This window comes from Patagioenas fasciata, chromosome 4 (genome assembly GCF_037038585.1).
Source record: "Patagioenas fasciata isolate bPatFas1 chromosome 4, bPatFas1.hap1, whole genome shotgun sequence".
Classification (NCBI taxonomy): domain Eukaryota; kingdom Metazoa; phylum Chordata; class Aves; order Columbiformes; family Columbidae; genus Patagioenas; species Patagioenas fasciata.
The window spans coordinates 27935842-27951357 of record NC_092523.1 but is presented as its reverse complement, the minus strand read 5'-3'; the positions used below and the strand labels follow the sequence as shown (position 1 = coordinate 27951357).

The 15516-nt window shown below is 39.4% G+C and overlaps 1 protein-coding gene across 2 annotated transcripts; it reads left to right on the top strand.

Annotated features, from left to right (window-relative positions):
* Nucleotides 1-8432: 8432 nt before the first annotated feature.
* Nucleotides 8433-14777, top strand: COMMD8 (COMM domain containing 8). 2 transcript variants are annotated; one of them, XM_065836779.2, is made up of 5 exons: nucleotides 8433-8546; nucleotides 9588-9743; nucleotides 10371-10523; nucleotides 12496-12651; nucleotides 14294-14777. In XM_065836779.2, the coding sequence occupies exons 1-5, from the start codon at nucleotides 8502-8504 to the stop codon at nucleotides 14312-14314; spliced, it is 531 nt and encodes a 176-aa protein (XP_065692851.1). In that variant the 5' UTR covers nucleotides 8433-8501; the 3' UTR covers nucleotides 14315-14777. The 2 variants fall into 2 exon arrangements, with proteins under 2 accessions (XP_065692851.1, XP_065692850.1); XM_065836778.2 differs by lacking the exon at nucleotides 14294-14777 and having other exon boundaries at nucleotides 12496-12699.
* Nucleotides 14778-15516: the final 739 nt, after the last annotated feature.

Sequence of the window (15516 nt, the reverse complement as noted above, 5' to 3'; positions counted from 1 at the left end):
TTGTTACGTTTAGCCAGCTGCAGAATGCCAGGAATCAGGAAGCTTGCATTATATCCCAGTGCTGGAGGACAGTTATTAGCACTCAGTAGCAATTAATATTATTGACTGATTTTACTTACTGATATACCACTCAGTGTGGTTGGGCCATCGTGTGTATTAGGAACTGCCATTCTGAAAGTCACTAAGATGATGGGACTTTTGTTTTAGGAATTTTCCTTCTGTTGCCCATTATGCAGAAAGCAACTATCAACTCGAATTTTACAAGTGAAGTAGTCTTTCACTTTTAATGGGTTCTGAATTACCAGGACAAGCAGAAAATCATCTTAAATGAGATATCATCATCCTACTGCAGCTCCTTATGCAGCAGGAATTTACCTCTTTATCTTGGCATTAGTGCTTTCTACAGCAGGGAAACTAAATTGGTCATCTGCAGTGAGACTCCAGCTTTAACAACACAGGCTTACTATCCTGCTGAACTAACACAGGCCCATTGAATAAGACACAAAACTATAATTCTAAAGAAAAGGAACATACCATCTAATGCTGCTACTTCTGAGCTGATGGGAAAGTGTGTATGGTTGGAAAGTAGTACTAGCTAAGTGGAATTCACAAAGACAGCTTTGATGCACTTGGATAAATTGCTTTATCCCTTCTTTTTCTGTTTACTGTGGTGTGGCAATTTCCTGTGGGTAATCTTCAGCCTTATCCCATCTACACCTGTAAACCTGTTATTAGCTTGTTTACACTGCTGTAGTTTTCCTGTGCATCAGAAAACTTCTGATATGCACTTCTGATAGGCACTTAGGTGCCTTCCTCTTCATTGTATATATAAGCAAGTTGACTGGTTGATTTTATCTGGTCCATGAAATAACTTTAATTCTGCATCTTCTTGTTATCAAACCACTCTATCAGCTAATAAAATGGGCTGAGTCAGTGATATCAAATTAACTATATAGTAAATGTTGCTTTTTTCTTTCTTTGCTTGTAGGAAATTATTGTCTGGGTTATAATTTTTCTCAAGCATTTTTTGCATTCACTTTTTTTTTTACAGTTTTTCTAACATAATTTCAGCTGAACAAAATTTTTCTCTATTTTAACATAGTTACTTATGTCACAACTACAATATCCATTTATTGAACAAATAAAAATAATCCAGCAGATGGATAGGAAGATGCCACTTGGACTGATTTTTTCCACGAGGGAAAATCCAAGGCTGTTTTTTTCATATGATGGTTAGTCTAATTTTAGGAAACCTAATATCAGATCAAAAGTGTCCACAAGACACCACACTGATAAAAATTCATTTTTGTGCTTCACATGTATGTAAACACTTTCTACGGTAAAACTTTTTCCCATCAGACTTTATATCATCTTAGCTTCTATAGCCAGTGCAAACAAAGATGAAAATAAAATTGTAGACCAAGATAAAGATGAAGTATAGATCAAAACTAAGACAAGAACAATCATGGCTTTAGCTAACTTGGAAGCATTGTTACCATATTTGTGTTTCTGATCCACTTGGGTAGCCCAGTCCAGCACAGTTCCATGATTAATTAATGAAAAGCCACGGCCATGGTAGAGATAACAGAGATTTATACTTTCAGTAATATCTGTAGGTCAAGTTTGGACTTAGAAGTAAGCATAAGTTTTACTTTTAACTATTCTGTATGTGACAATATTAGAACAACTAGTCTTTGCTAGTATTTTATGTCATATAATGGATTGTAATTACCATATGTAAAAAAAATCCTGTCTTTGAATGAACAAATTATATTTTTTCCTTATTATCCTCTTATAGGTAGAGGAAAACCAGGAAAATTAAATAACAGAATTGTAAATTTTCTATTTTAAGTCACTTAGGATTTCTCCTGAAATATTCTACAACCTGTGCAAGGAAAATGCCTTACTACATTCCTTACAGTGACTTGTAGAAGAATGAGTAGACCATGTCTTCACAGTGCAAAGAGAAATTATATGGAGAGCTCTTCTCCGGAATTTGCTCCAGAGTAACCCTAAATAAAAGCAAATGTCATCTAAGCTACTTCACTGAAAATTAAGACTATTTCTTGTGGGACTATGGTGGGTCTGTGAATTCCCTGATGGAGGGCATGGGAACAGAAATTAGCCTTGAAGATATGAAGGCCTACCCATGAGAAAGATGGGAGTAAAGGAATATCCGGAGATGTTAAGGATGTACCCGTGAGAGAGAAGGGAGTAGAAGAGTAACATTGATGATAGCAAAATTAGCCAATGAGATGTTACTGCTGTAACTTGTAACCAATAGTGAAGAGACATATGAATTGGTAAAACTGTATAAAAATGCACTTGTGGCAATAAATGGTTTCTACTACTTTCATCCTGGAAGAACTTGGTCTATGTCGTTTGTCCGTCTCAACCACGACAATTTCTACTGATGCAATAACAGTAAACCATTGCAAATCTGGTGTGAGCAAAATACTGATCAAAGCTATTGTCATCTGCACAATGAGATTCATTATTTCACTATGCAAACCCTATTATTAATACATGCATTTTCCTACCTTATAAAAGTCTTGCACTTGTGCATGAGCCAGAGGGTTTTTAGACTTTTTCAGCTGGCTGCTAATGCTTTTAGGTAAACCACAACAGTTTTTTAATACCCAGGAAAGGAGATTATGTATAGGCAAGCTGAGATACAATGGTTTAATTGGCATGACTCCCTTATTCAGCAGGGACTAAGCCATAAGAAAATTGTTTGCCCTTGCAAAGAAGTATGCAGTGTGCCTCTCCTCTTTTTGTTTCTTTATTAATTTGAGACACTCTTTTGCTGAAGAAAAAGGGGAATTGCAGTAATATGATTCAAAGCAGAATTCATCCCAGGAGTCATGGAGGTCTTGGGTCTTGGAGGGTATAAAACTGTGTGACAGTTAGCAAGGTTAGAAAAGTTGGTAACTATAAAGAAGTTGTCCAGGACTCTTACAACTGCTTCCCAAAATCTACTTTTCAAATTAATACATGACTATTTGGTTAGCTTTGTGAGAAGATGTCACTATAAAATTATTTTTTCCTGGCCTCCTCGTCTTTGGTGTATTTCTTTGTATTCCTCATGAGCACTGCATTTGCAGTGTTTGATATCATATTGCCCTGTGTTTCCTAAGAAAAAAGAATTTCTGTCATTCTGGACACACACCTGGCTTGCTGCCATGGTTTTACTTTTCCCAAAATACAGAAGAGCTGCTGGCTCTTATCAGATACTATCTGAAGTTAATAAACATGATGGTTTAAAGCCACAAACTTAATGGATTCTTAAACCACCTGTAGGAACAGTCAGATATTATTATCTTAATTCTGCAGGTGGGGAAACTCAGATGCAAGAAGATGAAGTGGGTAGGAAATAACAAAGTGGCACAGCTGGAATTTTTTCTTTATGCTAGTTCTGTGCTAAGTTTGGTAGTCACACAGTCTGCCTCAGAAAAGAAAAAAAACCCAGGTGTTAAATATCCTTCAAAGAGAATTATGTGTGTAAAGGGTACCAAGTGACTCCACTTTCCTGATCTTGAATACAAACATGGATAGACAGGATTTGTTGTTTAATAGGAATCTAGGAACATCTTTGGCAAAGTCTATTCTGTTATTTCCCATGGAAAAGAGAAAGGCAGAAGTAGGAGGTAGATATGAAAAATTGTCCCTTGTATATCATTTAGAGACCCCAAAGAAGTCCAGGCATTCTGGCGCCAGCACAATGTGCTGCCAAACTGGCCACAGACTGACAAAACTGAGAAAGACTTGTAAATCCTATGGCCATTTGCCTTGGCATCAAGTTGGCTGGATTTACCCTGGAAGGGATTTAGTGGTAAAAAAGCTCTGCTGTGCTGTACTGGCAAAAGCACTCTTACCATGGACGTAGCTGTATCACCAAACTGTGCTTTTCCTTAGTCTGTGAAAATTAACTTCTCTTTCTATGCCCTTGATTGAAACAACCTCTGTCAGCAAAACCAGAGTTTTGCCAGCATAACTATTTGACTAACAGTTGTTTTCATTACCTTCAAATATTGTGTGAGAAAAATAAAATCTATAGTAACTATCGTAGTAGCTCTCAACTCAGAGTCATATAATAAATACAGTCCATTCATTCCTTGTGTGAATGAGTGGAGATATACCTAGTAGTGTGTTTATTATTTTAGGAATACTTTTTCCCCGCTGCTATTACAATATGTTGGTGCAACTTGCTATGCAGCATACTCCAATGTCTGCTAATTGTTGTTTACTAATAGGGGTAAGAGTCACCATAGTCTACCCACAGGGCATTTTCTTTTATCTTTTATAATGCCCAAAGAATTTTGAAAAGCACCAACACACTATTACCATTAATTATTAATATTAAAATTTTTGGATTATGCTTAGAGAAGGAGAGGAACATTTGGCTTATAGTTTTACTGGATTTGCCCTAAAAATGACTACTAATTTTCTGTTGCTGTTGTCTTTTTGCATTCTAGCCATTACAATCACTGACCTGCACATGGTGAGTAAAATTCCAGTCCTGACGCACAGCTGGTGTTCTGTTCATCGAGAACTCTTAGGTATGAAAAGAGGGATGTAGAAGAATAGAAATGGTAACAATAGATTTTTTCTTATAAAATGATAACAATAAATCAGATAAAAACAAACACTTTTGCATGTTTCTTGAACACAGGATATGAAATTATGCTCCTGGATTGCAGGAAAGGAGAGTTAGGACCATATTCAGACACTCCCGTAGGATGGGAGACGAAGGCTCCTTCATCTCCTGTCAAAGGAGCTTGTGCAAGGAAGTGTGTCTCGGGGCAGGAGAGGAAAGGCAAGACATCAAGGTCCCAGAATAAATCTGTGCCTGCCCAGTTGTGAACAGAAGATGGTGACCAGTGGAACTCATGAGCATACAGCACCAGTTACTGACTCCAGTGTGTGTTGAGCTATGAGTTGTTACTTTACTGGGTATATGGTTTGAGCCAGCTACAGGCTCCTTGCCTTATAGAACAGGTCACTCTTCTGGTCTAAACTATTCCCCTGCCTCTGTCCTACCAAATAGTGGGTGTGACACCAGCTCCTGGTCCTTCCACTACCTCAGGCAGGCAGGTGTTGAGGTGTATACAGTACAAATATTTTAAAAACCTATGATAAGAACTTTTTTTTTTAATTTAGGATAATGTGTACAAGATTTTTCCCATCTAATACTTCAAAGAATTCTTAGAGAGTCCAGCAGCATCAGTTCCTCTCTGAAAATCTTGCAATGCAGCAGAGCTGTTTTAAATGATCTCTTCAATACTTCAGTATGTTCTTGTCTGTGAAAGGCATTACAGAGTTTGGTATATAAATTGTGCGTTTCTGAGGTGATGTTGAACCAGGGATGTCCCACACAGCTATTGCTAGGTCTTCAGTGCAGTCTGTTGGAAGGACAGAACTGCTACAGAAACCAGCAAGATGATTTTGAAGTTTCGAAATGAGAAATGAAATCAAGAACATTTAAGGAAGCCCCTCTAGTTACAACTCTTTACTGGAAAAAAACTAGAGAAGATAGAGACAAGTACAGAGAGATGGACACAGACTATATCCACTAAGCATGTTTGTACTCCTGTCTCACAGAGTGAATACACAGGTGATATATTTATAGAATGGGATGAGGGGAAGGAAAAAAACCAAAACTTGTCATGGATTTATGTGCTTAAATTTTACGAGTAATTATTATTATTATACATTATTAAGAGCAAAATAACTGATAAAGGATGTTCTGCACACCAGTGTCATGTTGTTTATCCAGCCTCACTTACGAACTTCACTGGCTGGTCAGAGTGTAAAAATTAAATAGAGATACATTATTTTCAATCTCCTTCAGCTGTGGCATGTTTATATGTAAGCTTCTACAAACACTTTCAAGATTCCTGGTTTAATAATTAAAGTGGTTCACTGATTAATATTCATGTGTCAAGCTGTAGTTTCAGGACCAATTTTATCTAAGTGTGGGCTGCCAGAGAAGTAGTTCTGGTGTCCCCCTTCATCCCAACAACAAAGTTCTCTTCTGTCTGAAGTGCTGCTCTCTTCCAACCTGGCTGAAATCTAAACTGTTAAAAAAATAAATCAGTGCAAACATAACAATTAGTTTTCAGCCATATCAGTTGCAGTTTCATCCTGCAGCCACAGGTACCCTACTGCTGGCAAAAAGGAGGGGGAAAGGAAGCAGAGCTGGAAACAGGGGCTGGGGGACCAGTAGGGCCTCCCTTTTCCATGGCAACCAACATTTAGCTCAGCATAATCTGAACTGTAGCCTCATGTTTCCCTTGCATTTAAAAATCCCATTTACTGGCTTCTCTGTGTTGCTAAAATGTAGAATTATCTATTTATTTCTATTGCCATACTGGATATCCTTAGAGATATGTAAAACACCTATATGCTACTATAATATTAAGAATGTCTGATTATTACATTATTTCCCAATGTTTTAATTATTGCCATTCCTCCAACAAAAGAAACAAGAGGATTAATTTTAACATATGTTTAATTACTGTAGTTTAGGTTGTGGGTTATCTGTAAAAGTAAACAACACCCTCTATAAGTCAGCAGCAAAGTGGATAATTAATGCAAAGTTCACTCCACATTTCTCTCTCATAAAGCTTCTTTTCTTGCTGTCCTGGAGTCTCTTGCTTACTTAGTGTTCCACAAGTTTCCCTCCCTGTCTCTGATGTTGTGGTTACTTGACGGCTTGCTCACATTCAGAGGGGTGGGGTGGATTATTGCTGCTGTGGTACTGAAGTGTGAAAACCTGGTATTTTTGAGGCCGAAGACCTGCTAGCAGATCCAAATAATGCAAGACCAAACAAACTCCAAACTGCCAAAGGCCAGCTTTGTGTGCCCTACTGCTTTGTAGCTGCACATGGGTTCAGAAACATGGACTTAGCCAAACCAGCTCTGGTTTCCTTCCACTGTCTGACTTTGCTCCTCATACCTCAGTGGGCTGAATCCAAATATTGTTTTAAAATATACATCTGTGAAAAGTGAAACTCTTTATTCTTCAGACCTGAGAAAAACAAGCTGCTTTGAAAGTGTTTACTGAGATTGTGTGAGACAGAATGGTGGTTCCCTGTCCTATTTTATGTGTCCCTTGCTTTCATGTTACATCTTTTCTCTCTTGCATTTGTCACTTATTTGATCCCTTTCAAGTGAGCTGGGCACTCATTGCCTTTCCCCTCATTCCCCCTAACTTATTTCTCTCCAAGTTTGAATCGCTTTCATACTTCTGTGCCGTCTCTGTGTCTGTTTTGTTTGGAGCAGAAGCTCCCCCTGCTGCGCCATTTTGTAATGTGCAACATTGTACAGTCTACAGAAATAGCTGGCTAAGTTTCCATTATCTAACAAAGCAAATTCTAGGGGAATAAGGGAAATTCTTATTGAAAATTACAAAAAATAATTTTTATTTGCAATTTCAGCTATCTGTGAATTTAACAGCAGCTTCAACTAATTTCTCCATAATAAAAATGAATATAATTTCCAGAAGGCTTTGTTATATATCTAATCTACTAGCAGTAGCCATCTCTGAAAGAAATTGGGTGGATCTGAAAGTTTACAATCAGCACAACATGAAATCACTTCTTACCCATTTGTTTCTTCTCCAGAACTCCCCCACACCACACTATTCCTACAAGGCCACATACCTGTCTTTGGAGAAGATGTGCTGCAAACTGACGTAACCAGCCTGGGGTTTTCCACAGACCTTATATCCACCAGTACAGACTTGTAGCTGCTTTCAAATTCTGACACCGCAGTGTTATACTTACATACGCATAATTATTTGTCTGTGGTTTAGCCAACTGATTTCAGTGAAATAACCTCTGTCTACAGGTACATCAGGTTTTGTGCAGTTTTGTGTCTTGCCGGGACATGAATTTGTACTGGTGTTCTCATACAAGTGGTCGTGTTGTTTTTGCTTTTTCGTATTCATGTTCAAATCAACTTATGGCACAGAAAGGTCATTGCTAATGTTAGAACCTTTTCCGTAAACCTCTTCCACCATCTGTTTAGGATTGGACTCCCACTTTGGCAAAGCAGAAACAAGAAATGAGTTGTTCATGGTAAACACTGTACCAACTGCATGGACTTCTGTAGCTAGTATTTCTCCTAATTCCTCAGTTTCATTTAATATCAGAGGTGATGTGGTGCCTGTTGTAAGCCTTGAACTTCCTGTCCTCCAGCAGTTGGAAACGTAGCCTGTTAAGAGGGAAAAAGCAAAGCTACAGAACAGGCAGAATGTAAAAATAGCTGAAGTGTTATTGCATATAAAAGCTCGCAAAATTTTGGAGGGTTCAATTTCGTTTGCCACCTCTCTGAAGGTTGCACAGACACATCTCCACGGCGCCGGGGTCGGGACTCGAAGCGAGGGAGGGCGGATCTTTGCGTGTGCGCATGCGCTTCTCCTCTGAGGGGAAGGGGCTACGCGTGCTCACGGGCCGCGTGGGCGGTCACGTGCCCGGCGGGCAGGGCCGGGCGGGGAAATGCCGGGGCTGCTGGAGAAGCTGCCGGCGGGCCGGGCTCTCGAGGTGGGTCCTCGCGGCACCGGGCGGTGGCACCGACGCTGCGGCGCCGCTGCTGCGGCAGGAGGAGCTGCGACCGCTGTCGCCGTGAAGCGAAGCGAGGGGGAGGGCGCGGGCGCGGTGTGTCCCGTACCGCCCCTTGGGGCTGGGGAGGGCGATGTCCGCCGCAGGGCGGCCGATGTGCCGCTGTCCGGCACCTGCGAGGGAAGCTGAGTCCGTTGTCCGCCGCTCCCGGGCTGCAGGGCTGTGCTGCACCCTCCCCGGCCTCTCGGGGCTGTGGCCCGCGTTGACCGCCCCCCCCCGCCCCTTCCGCCGCGCCGGCCTCTCCAAAGCGAAACCAAGGATACCAGAGGTGCACCCAGCGGAGGTCTCCGGGCTCGCTTTGCTGGCGGAATGTTGGAAATGGCCCTGAGCTCTTCCTAGCGCTGTCTGAGGGCGCAGCGCCCAGAGCCGGAGCTGGGGGAGGCGGCCCATGTACGGGGCTCCCGGAGAGGCGCCAGCCGCTGCTAGTCGGTGAAGCAGAGGACTGGCCGGGTTTTGCCCTCGCTGCGATGCTCCGAGAAAAAAATACTACAGCAGGGCAAGAAACCAGGCATACAGAGAGGCCTCGGTGCTAGAGGACAGTGGGTTGGGAGAATAGAGAGATCCACGCACTGGGAGATCTGCATTTTGAGATGCGCTTCGCATCCTGCCGATCCCAGTGCGGAGGTGACAGGTGCCCTGTGTAGCAGCTCAGCTGCTCGTTAGCATGTCATAGTTGTGCACAAAATTATGAAGTCCAAACCTAAGTCCAAGGTGAATCTGAATCACGTTGTGATTTCTATGGCCAAAGCCTGTGAACTGACTTTCCGAGAAAGGGGAGGACAGCTCATATTCAGGGACTGACTCTTTGTGACTTTTTAGAATGGTCCACAGGCTGCATTTGGGTGAAGCACTGAGTCAGTACCCAGTGAAGGGAGGGATGATGGCTGAACTGCCAGATGTCTTGTATCTTGTGTAGGCTAACTGTGATAGAATCATATTAAGTTATGTGTCATGTTGTTTCAGTTCCTTCATAAAGTAGTTGATGGCATATGTGGCCGTGCGTATCCTCGATACCAGGATTATGGCAGTATCTGGAGCTTGTCGGAGTGGATGGAGGTTTTAGAAGAAACAGTGACGTATTTCAAAACCATGGTTGGCAAAAACATATCTGATGAAGAGGTAAGGGCCAGTCGCTGATTGGACTTGACTTTGAGAGATCGTCCTGGAGTGATTAGTCTTGTAGTTTGTTTAGTACTAAAGTTTTTTTACAGTGTAGCATTTGAATAGTATCAGACTAAGCCTAAATAGGTAGAAGGTTAGCAGCATTTAGAGATACGCTGTGTTCTATTATCAGAAATTGTAATTCTCATGTTTTGCCCGTTGCTCATATTTTGACTACTGGTTAATAACTAGAAACCAGTATGCCTTTTTTTCAGCTAAGCTAATGTATTTTATCTCCACTCTGATGTTCAGAAACTTTCAGAGTTACACCTGTGTTGTGTGATTGTTTTGTTTTGATTTTAATGTGACATCTGAGAAGGCCAATACAGCCTCCATTCTCTGTTTACTTCTACATTGCAATAAAATTATTATTATTTTTTTAAATGTTGCTGTGGTAAATACTGACTTAGCTATCAAACACAGAGAGCAGCCACTGAGGGCAGTATAGGAAAGATGAGACCATGGAGTCTGGTATAACAGCTATATAGGTAGAAGCCTGGATATCTGTGGAGCACAGCTATTACAGGTGATGCGTGATATTTCTGTGGTTCATAGTTTAAGCAATCACAATTTTTATTTTTGTAGGCTGCTCAGCAGATAAATGCGTTAAATTCAAACCATCAAGAAGCAATCACAAAATGTCTGAAAGGTAGAAAGGAAGAAATCAGGAATGCGCTAGTGGAAAGTGTAAATGCGATCTCTTCTGCCCAGCTGCAGGATTTTGACTGGCAGTTAAAGGTGAGAGTGTTGCTATAATGTTGTTTGAAATAAGTGTTCCCAACACAGACATAAGTATTGATATAGTGTCCTTAGACCTGCTCGTTCTGAAGCATTTTCATAGGTATCAGAAAAGCACATTCATGATAACCATCGAATACTTGCCAAAAATTTGTATAAGCTGTAAAATTCTTTTTTTTTTTAATCTGCTTTCCTTTGAACCTGCAATACCAATCCCTTTCCTAAAAGGCGATTGAGCGTTTTTCAGGAACATTTGAAAGTTTAGTATGCTGTTATGATTTTGAGGCCTGAATGGACAGTATTTTTACTCTAAGAAGAAATATTTACTTAATTTTAAGAGTAGTATACTGATTCAGGATGTTTCCTTGACTTTTTTGTCAAATTTTAGATTCCTGCAATAAACAATTATTAATTACTAGTTTGAAGTAATTTATCTTTAAACTTATTTAGATAATAAGCCAATGATAACTGTGTTGCCTGAAGTCGAATGGTGCTTTGGGGTTATGAAGACACAGCTGCTTTAAATTAAGCACTGTCAGATACTTAAACAGTATAAGTAATGTTTAGCTAGTCCATGGGAGCCATAAAACAGGTTAGTAGAGCTGTTAAATAGTTTTCCATTTCAACAAGTGTGAAGTAATTTGTGCAGCAAACAGCTTTGGAAATCAAAGAGCAATGCCCACAACAGACAAGATAGTATAAGAGCAAATATGACATCATACTGTGCTTCAGATGAACTGTTAGTTGGGATTGATGTCTTGCTAACAGTGTTCACTGCTGGTTTTTGCTTGTGGCTTCATTTAACTTTTTCTTCTGGAGGATTTTTTGAATTTCTGTTTTGTTATAAGGATTTCTGGTACATGTGTGTACAATACTGACCTACAGTATCGTCAACTGATCTTTGATTTTTAGTATATTTTAAGAGCCTTTTTTGTACTATAGTGAGTATAATAGGAAACAAAAAAGAAAGCATAATTAGTATGTAAACTCTTCATCAGTGATTATCAAATAGGGTATCTGACAAACAGTGTTTGATCAGCTGTAGAAAGAGTTGAAAAATGCACAAAGGTGTCCTCTTTCTCCCAACTGTCCCCTTCTATAAGACCCTTCTTAATTGTTGATTACCAGAACTATTTGAATATGGTGACTTAAGAATTCATATACTTCACTTTTAAGGAGTCCTAATCAAATATGTCCTATATTTTCACCTAGGATACAAAAAAAGTAGTGTCCCAGTAAATTTAACAAGTTGTTTTGACAAATGTATTGCTCTGAAGAGGGGTTTATGTATTTCGGTATCACAGAATCACAGAATATTAGGGATTGGAAGGGACCTCAAAAGATCATCTAGTCCAATCCCCCTGCCGGTGCAGGAACACCTAGATGAGGTTACACAGGAAGGCGTCCAGGCGGGTTTTGAATGTCTCCAGAGAAAGAGACTCCACAACCTCCCTGGGCAGCCTGTTCCAGTCCTCTGTTACCCTCACTGAGAAGTTTCTTCTCATATTTAAGTGGAACCAGCTGTGTTCCAGTTTGCACCCATTGCCCCTTGTCTTACCATTGGTTGTCACCAAGAAGATCCTGACTCCATCCTCATGACACTCACCCTTTACATATTTATAAACTTTAATTAGGTCACCCCTCAGTCTCCTCCAAGCTAAAGAGACCCAGCTCCCTCAGCCTTTCCTCATAAGGGAGATGCTCCACTCCCTTAATCATCACTGTGGCTCTGCACTGAACTCTCTCAAGCAGTTCCTTGTATGTTGTTGGTATTAATAAGCAAACATCCCAACAACAGGGAAAAAGAAAAGCAAAACCAAAAACTGCAGAGATGACTTGTGAGAAGTTGGTTTTGTCATGTTGATGTTCTGGTAATACACATTCAGTATAAAGTGTAGATGTGATGCTATGAAAGACTGAAATCTTAATGATTCCACCTTACACTTTGTTGTTGTTTGATCAATTTGCCCAGCTTGCTCTCTCCAGTGATAAGATCTCCATGCTGCAAATGCCGCTTCTCAATCTTGATTTGGATGTGAGAGAAAATGGTGAAATTAAACCAATTTCTATAGAGATGAATAAAGAAGAGTTGCAGAACCTAATAAATGCACTGGAAGCTGCTAATAAGGTAGCTTTTACCGATATAATATTTTTCTCTTGACTTTTCTTGTACTGACTTTATTTTAACTGAAATTGTTTGTTCTGGGTATCTTGCTGAAGACCTGAAGTAAATCATTCATTGGAAAAATGACTAGAGTTAGAGGAGGCCTTCCATAAGGCAGGCTATCTTGGATAGACTGCAGAGGTTTTTTAGAACAGTTTAGTTTAGAATTTAAAAAAGAAATGCAATTAGAATCCTGATAAGCATAATAGTCTGTTCAGAGCCCTATTAAAAACTCCTGTGAGAATAGGAGAAACAAATTCAATGACAAAGTGTCAGATGAGAGTTGATTTGGAAAGGTTGGCGAAAACTCCGGAATTCCCCCAGCTTCACAAAATGCCAGTGGCTGGAAATGTAAATGGGAGAGTTGTTTGGTTGAGATGAAGTGCTTTGATTTCCATGGCATAGTAAATCAGGAAAAAAGTTTCAAAGATTCCAATACAGTAACCAAAGAAGAAAATTTCAAGTGATACTTTATTTGGAGTGTCTCAGATTTCTTAATGGAAAAGACTGAGGGAAATGAGGGTTTGAAGAAAAATTGTTAGGGGAAGAAGTGTTATGTAACTTGCACTCTGGTATTAACTGTGAATCCTGGAGTCCCTCCTTGTTCAGTTGCCGCTCAGTATTAATTCTGTCTCTGTTATAAAGGAAAGTAGTTTGTTATTTTTAAATCTGAAAATGTCTTAAGTCTGTTACCTGAGAGATGAAATTCTGACATCTTGCAGGATGGGTGTGAAAGTGTTGTATCAACATGTTTTAGAAGTTAGCAGCTTTTTGTTGCTTCATAACATTTAGCAAGTAAGGGGTTTCTTTAGATATTTTATATAATGGTATGATGTCATAGCTGGAGTCTGTAGACCAACACTTAGAAAAAAATCTTTGTCAGTACATAACAACTTAAAGTAAGAGTTTTATAGCTCATAGAGTTAAATACTAAGTTGTTATAGGGCTGTTCATATTTTGAATTACAAAAGACACTAAGATTATGTCTACCCATTACTTTAATGAGACCGATGTGAGACTTCTGAATAACTATACAGTTCCCAGTAAGATAAATACATTAGTCTAGATATAGGTGGTGTTCTTATGAAAGGAGAGCCCTCAACAGCTTTCTTTCTCCTGGATTTTTTTCCTCCAAAACTAAATAAAAATAGTAGCTTGTCATGAACTCTACACTATGCAAACAAGGATTCTTCCAGGACAGGAGTCTCCACATGCCTTTTGTTCTGCTCAAAGGTCTGTCTGAAAGTTGTGGGATGTTGTCATCTTCTTACTTAGTTTTATGTGCACACAAGGAGGATTTCACTCTGGAAATGGTCCCTCTGTTCTGCTTTGTGTGGAAGGAATCTCACTGAGCCTGGAAGTATTCTCCATTTTGATTACAGAGAACTGAGGAATGGTTTGCTTGCAGTAAATGCTAAAGAAAGTTACTGGAAGTGTTAGTTGTGTGATGTTGTAAAACAGAGGGATGGTGTATTTTCCAGAGGAAAGAGATGTTTATACAGTTGCATATTATACTGTAACAGAAAGCAAAAAGCTGTATTTCCTAGACTGATTAAGTTCTGGTGTTATCCAACTTCAATCTCATTCCTTTTTCTCCTTTTTGAAGGTTGTCTTGCAACTGAAATGATGGAATTCAGGTCACTGACAATATCTGCTGGTGACGACTTCTTATTTGACTTGGACAAAAAAATAAAAAGTTCTCCACAAAGCCAAAAGTTATTGATCACATAAAATACTGAAGTGAGAAGGCTGTTATGACGCGTGACGAACTAAACTACTAATCCTTTGATAAAAATAATAAAAACTTGTATCTGTTTGACCAAAAATATAAATACACAATGTACAATTGCGTTTAGTACTAAAAATTTATATAACTATGGGAAAGTATTGGTTACGATGTGTGCCATATTTATTTTGGTTAAATTTTGGCAGTGTCTGCACAGGTGCCTATTAAAACTAAGGCGTCTTACTTGCCTAATATGTTATCCTTATCTAAGGTGTCATGATAATGAAGAATATGACAAGAGTACTTGTAGCATTAATGTATTTATACTTGTAAATAAACACTTTGTGTATGAATAACCATTAAATTGTTTCCTGATTTATTAATCACTAAACTAGATCTTTTTAGATGCTGGGAAAAATCAGCTTTACAAATAAAAGTATAGAATCAGAAGAGGTTGAAGTTGGCAGTGACCTCTTGAGGTCATCTTGTCCAAGTCCCCTGCTCAGGCAGGGTCACCTGGGGCTGGCTGCACAGGACCATGTCTAGATGGCTTTTGAATATTTCCCAAGCATGATGACAACACAGCCTCTCCAGGCAACTTGTGCCGGTGCTCAGAATTTGAGGAAGAAGTGCTGGGGCTTTACTCAGAGTAAAGTTTGAGGTTTTAGCTTTGGTTTTGTATTTTAGTTGATGGCTTTTCACATAAACGTATGTTTTCAAAAGGAGGTGCAGTGCTGGAGAGGAGCTCACCTACGTAGACAGTGAAAAGGATATTCCCAGCCCACTTAATCCAGCAGGTAACTGGTGAATCCTAGTCTAAAACTTTCTGAAACCAGATTGGGTTTTGATTGTATACATAGTATGTAACAAAAGTTAGAAGCTGTAACAGTGGAGAAGAGTACATCAGGAATCTTATGGCTTCTACTGCTTGTTAAAGCAATCTATATGTAAAGAGCAAATTATCTGTAATGAATACATAAATACTGTGTACTTCTCAATATGCAAATGTGTGTCTAAACACGTATATACAAAAAGGCAAAGTATTTATTACTTACCTTCTTCATAGTTTCAAAATATGTGTAAAAAATGTAAGTCTGTTTCCC

What these genes read in the sequence shown, in the direction of transcription:
- COMMD8 (XM_065836778.2), top strand. Translation starts at nt 8,502, where the DNA reads ATGCCGGGGCTGCTGGAGAAGCTGCCGGCGGGCCGGGCTCTCGAG. An exon ending in CGGCGGGCCGGGCTCTCGAG is followed by an intron (nt 8,547 to 9,587) that starts GTGGGTCCTCGC and finishes ATGTTGTTTCAG; the next exon opens with TTCCTTCATAAAGTAGTTGA. An exon ending in AAAACATATCTGATGAAGAG is followed by an intron (nt 9,744 to 10,370) that starts GTAAGGGCCAGT and finishes TTATTTTTGTAG; the next exon opens with GCTGCTCAGCAGATAAATGC.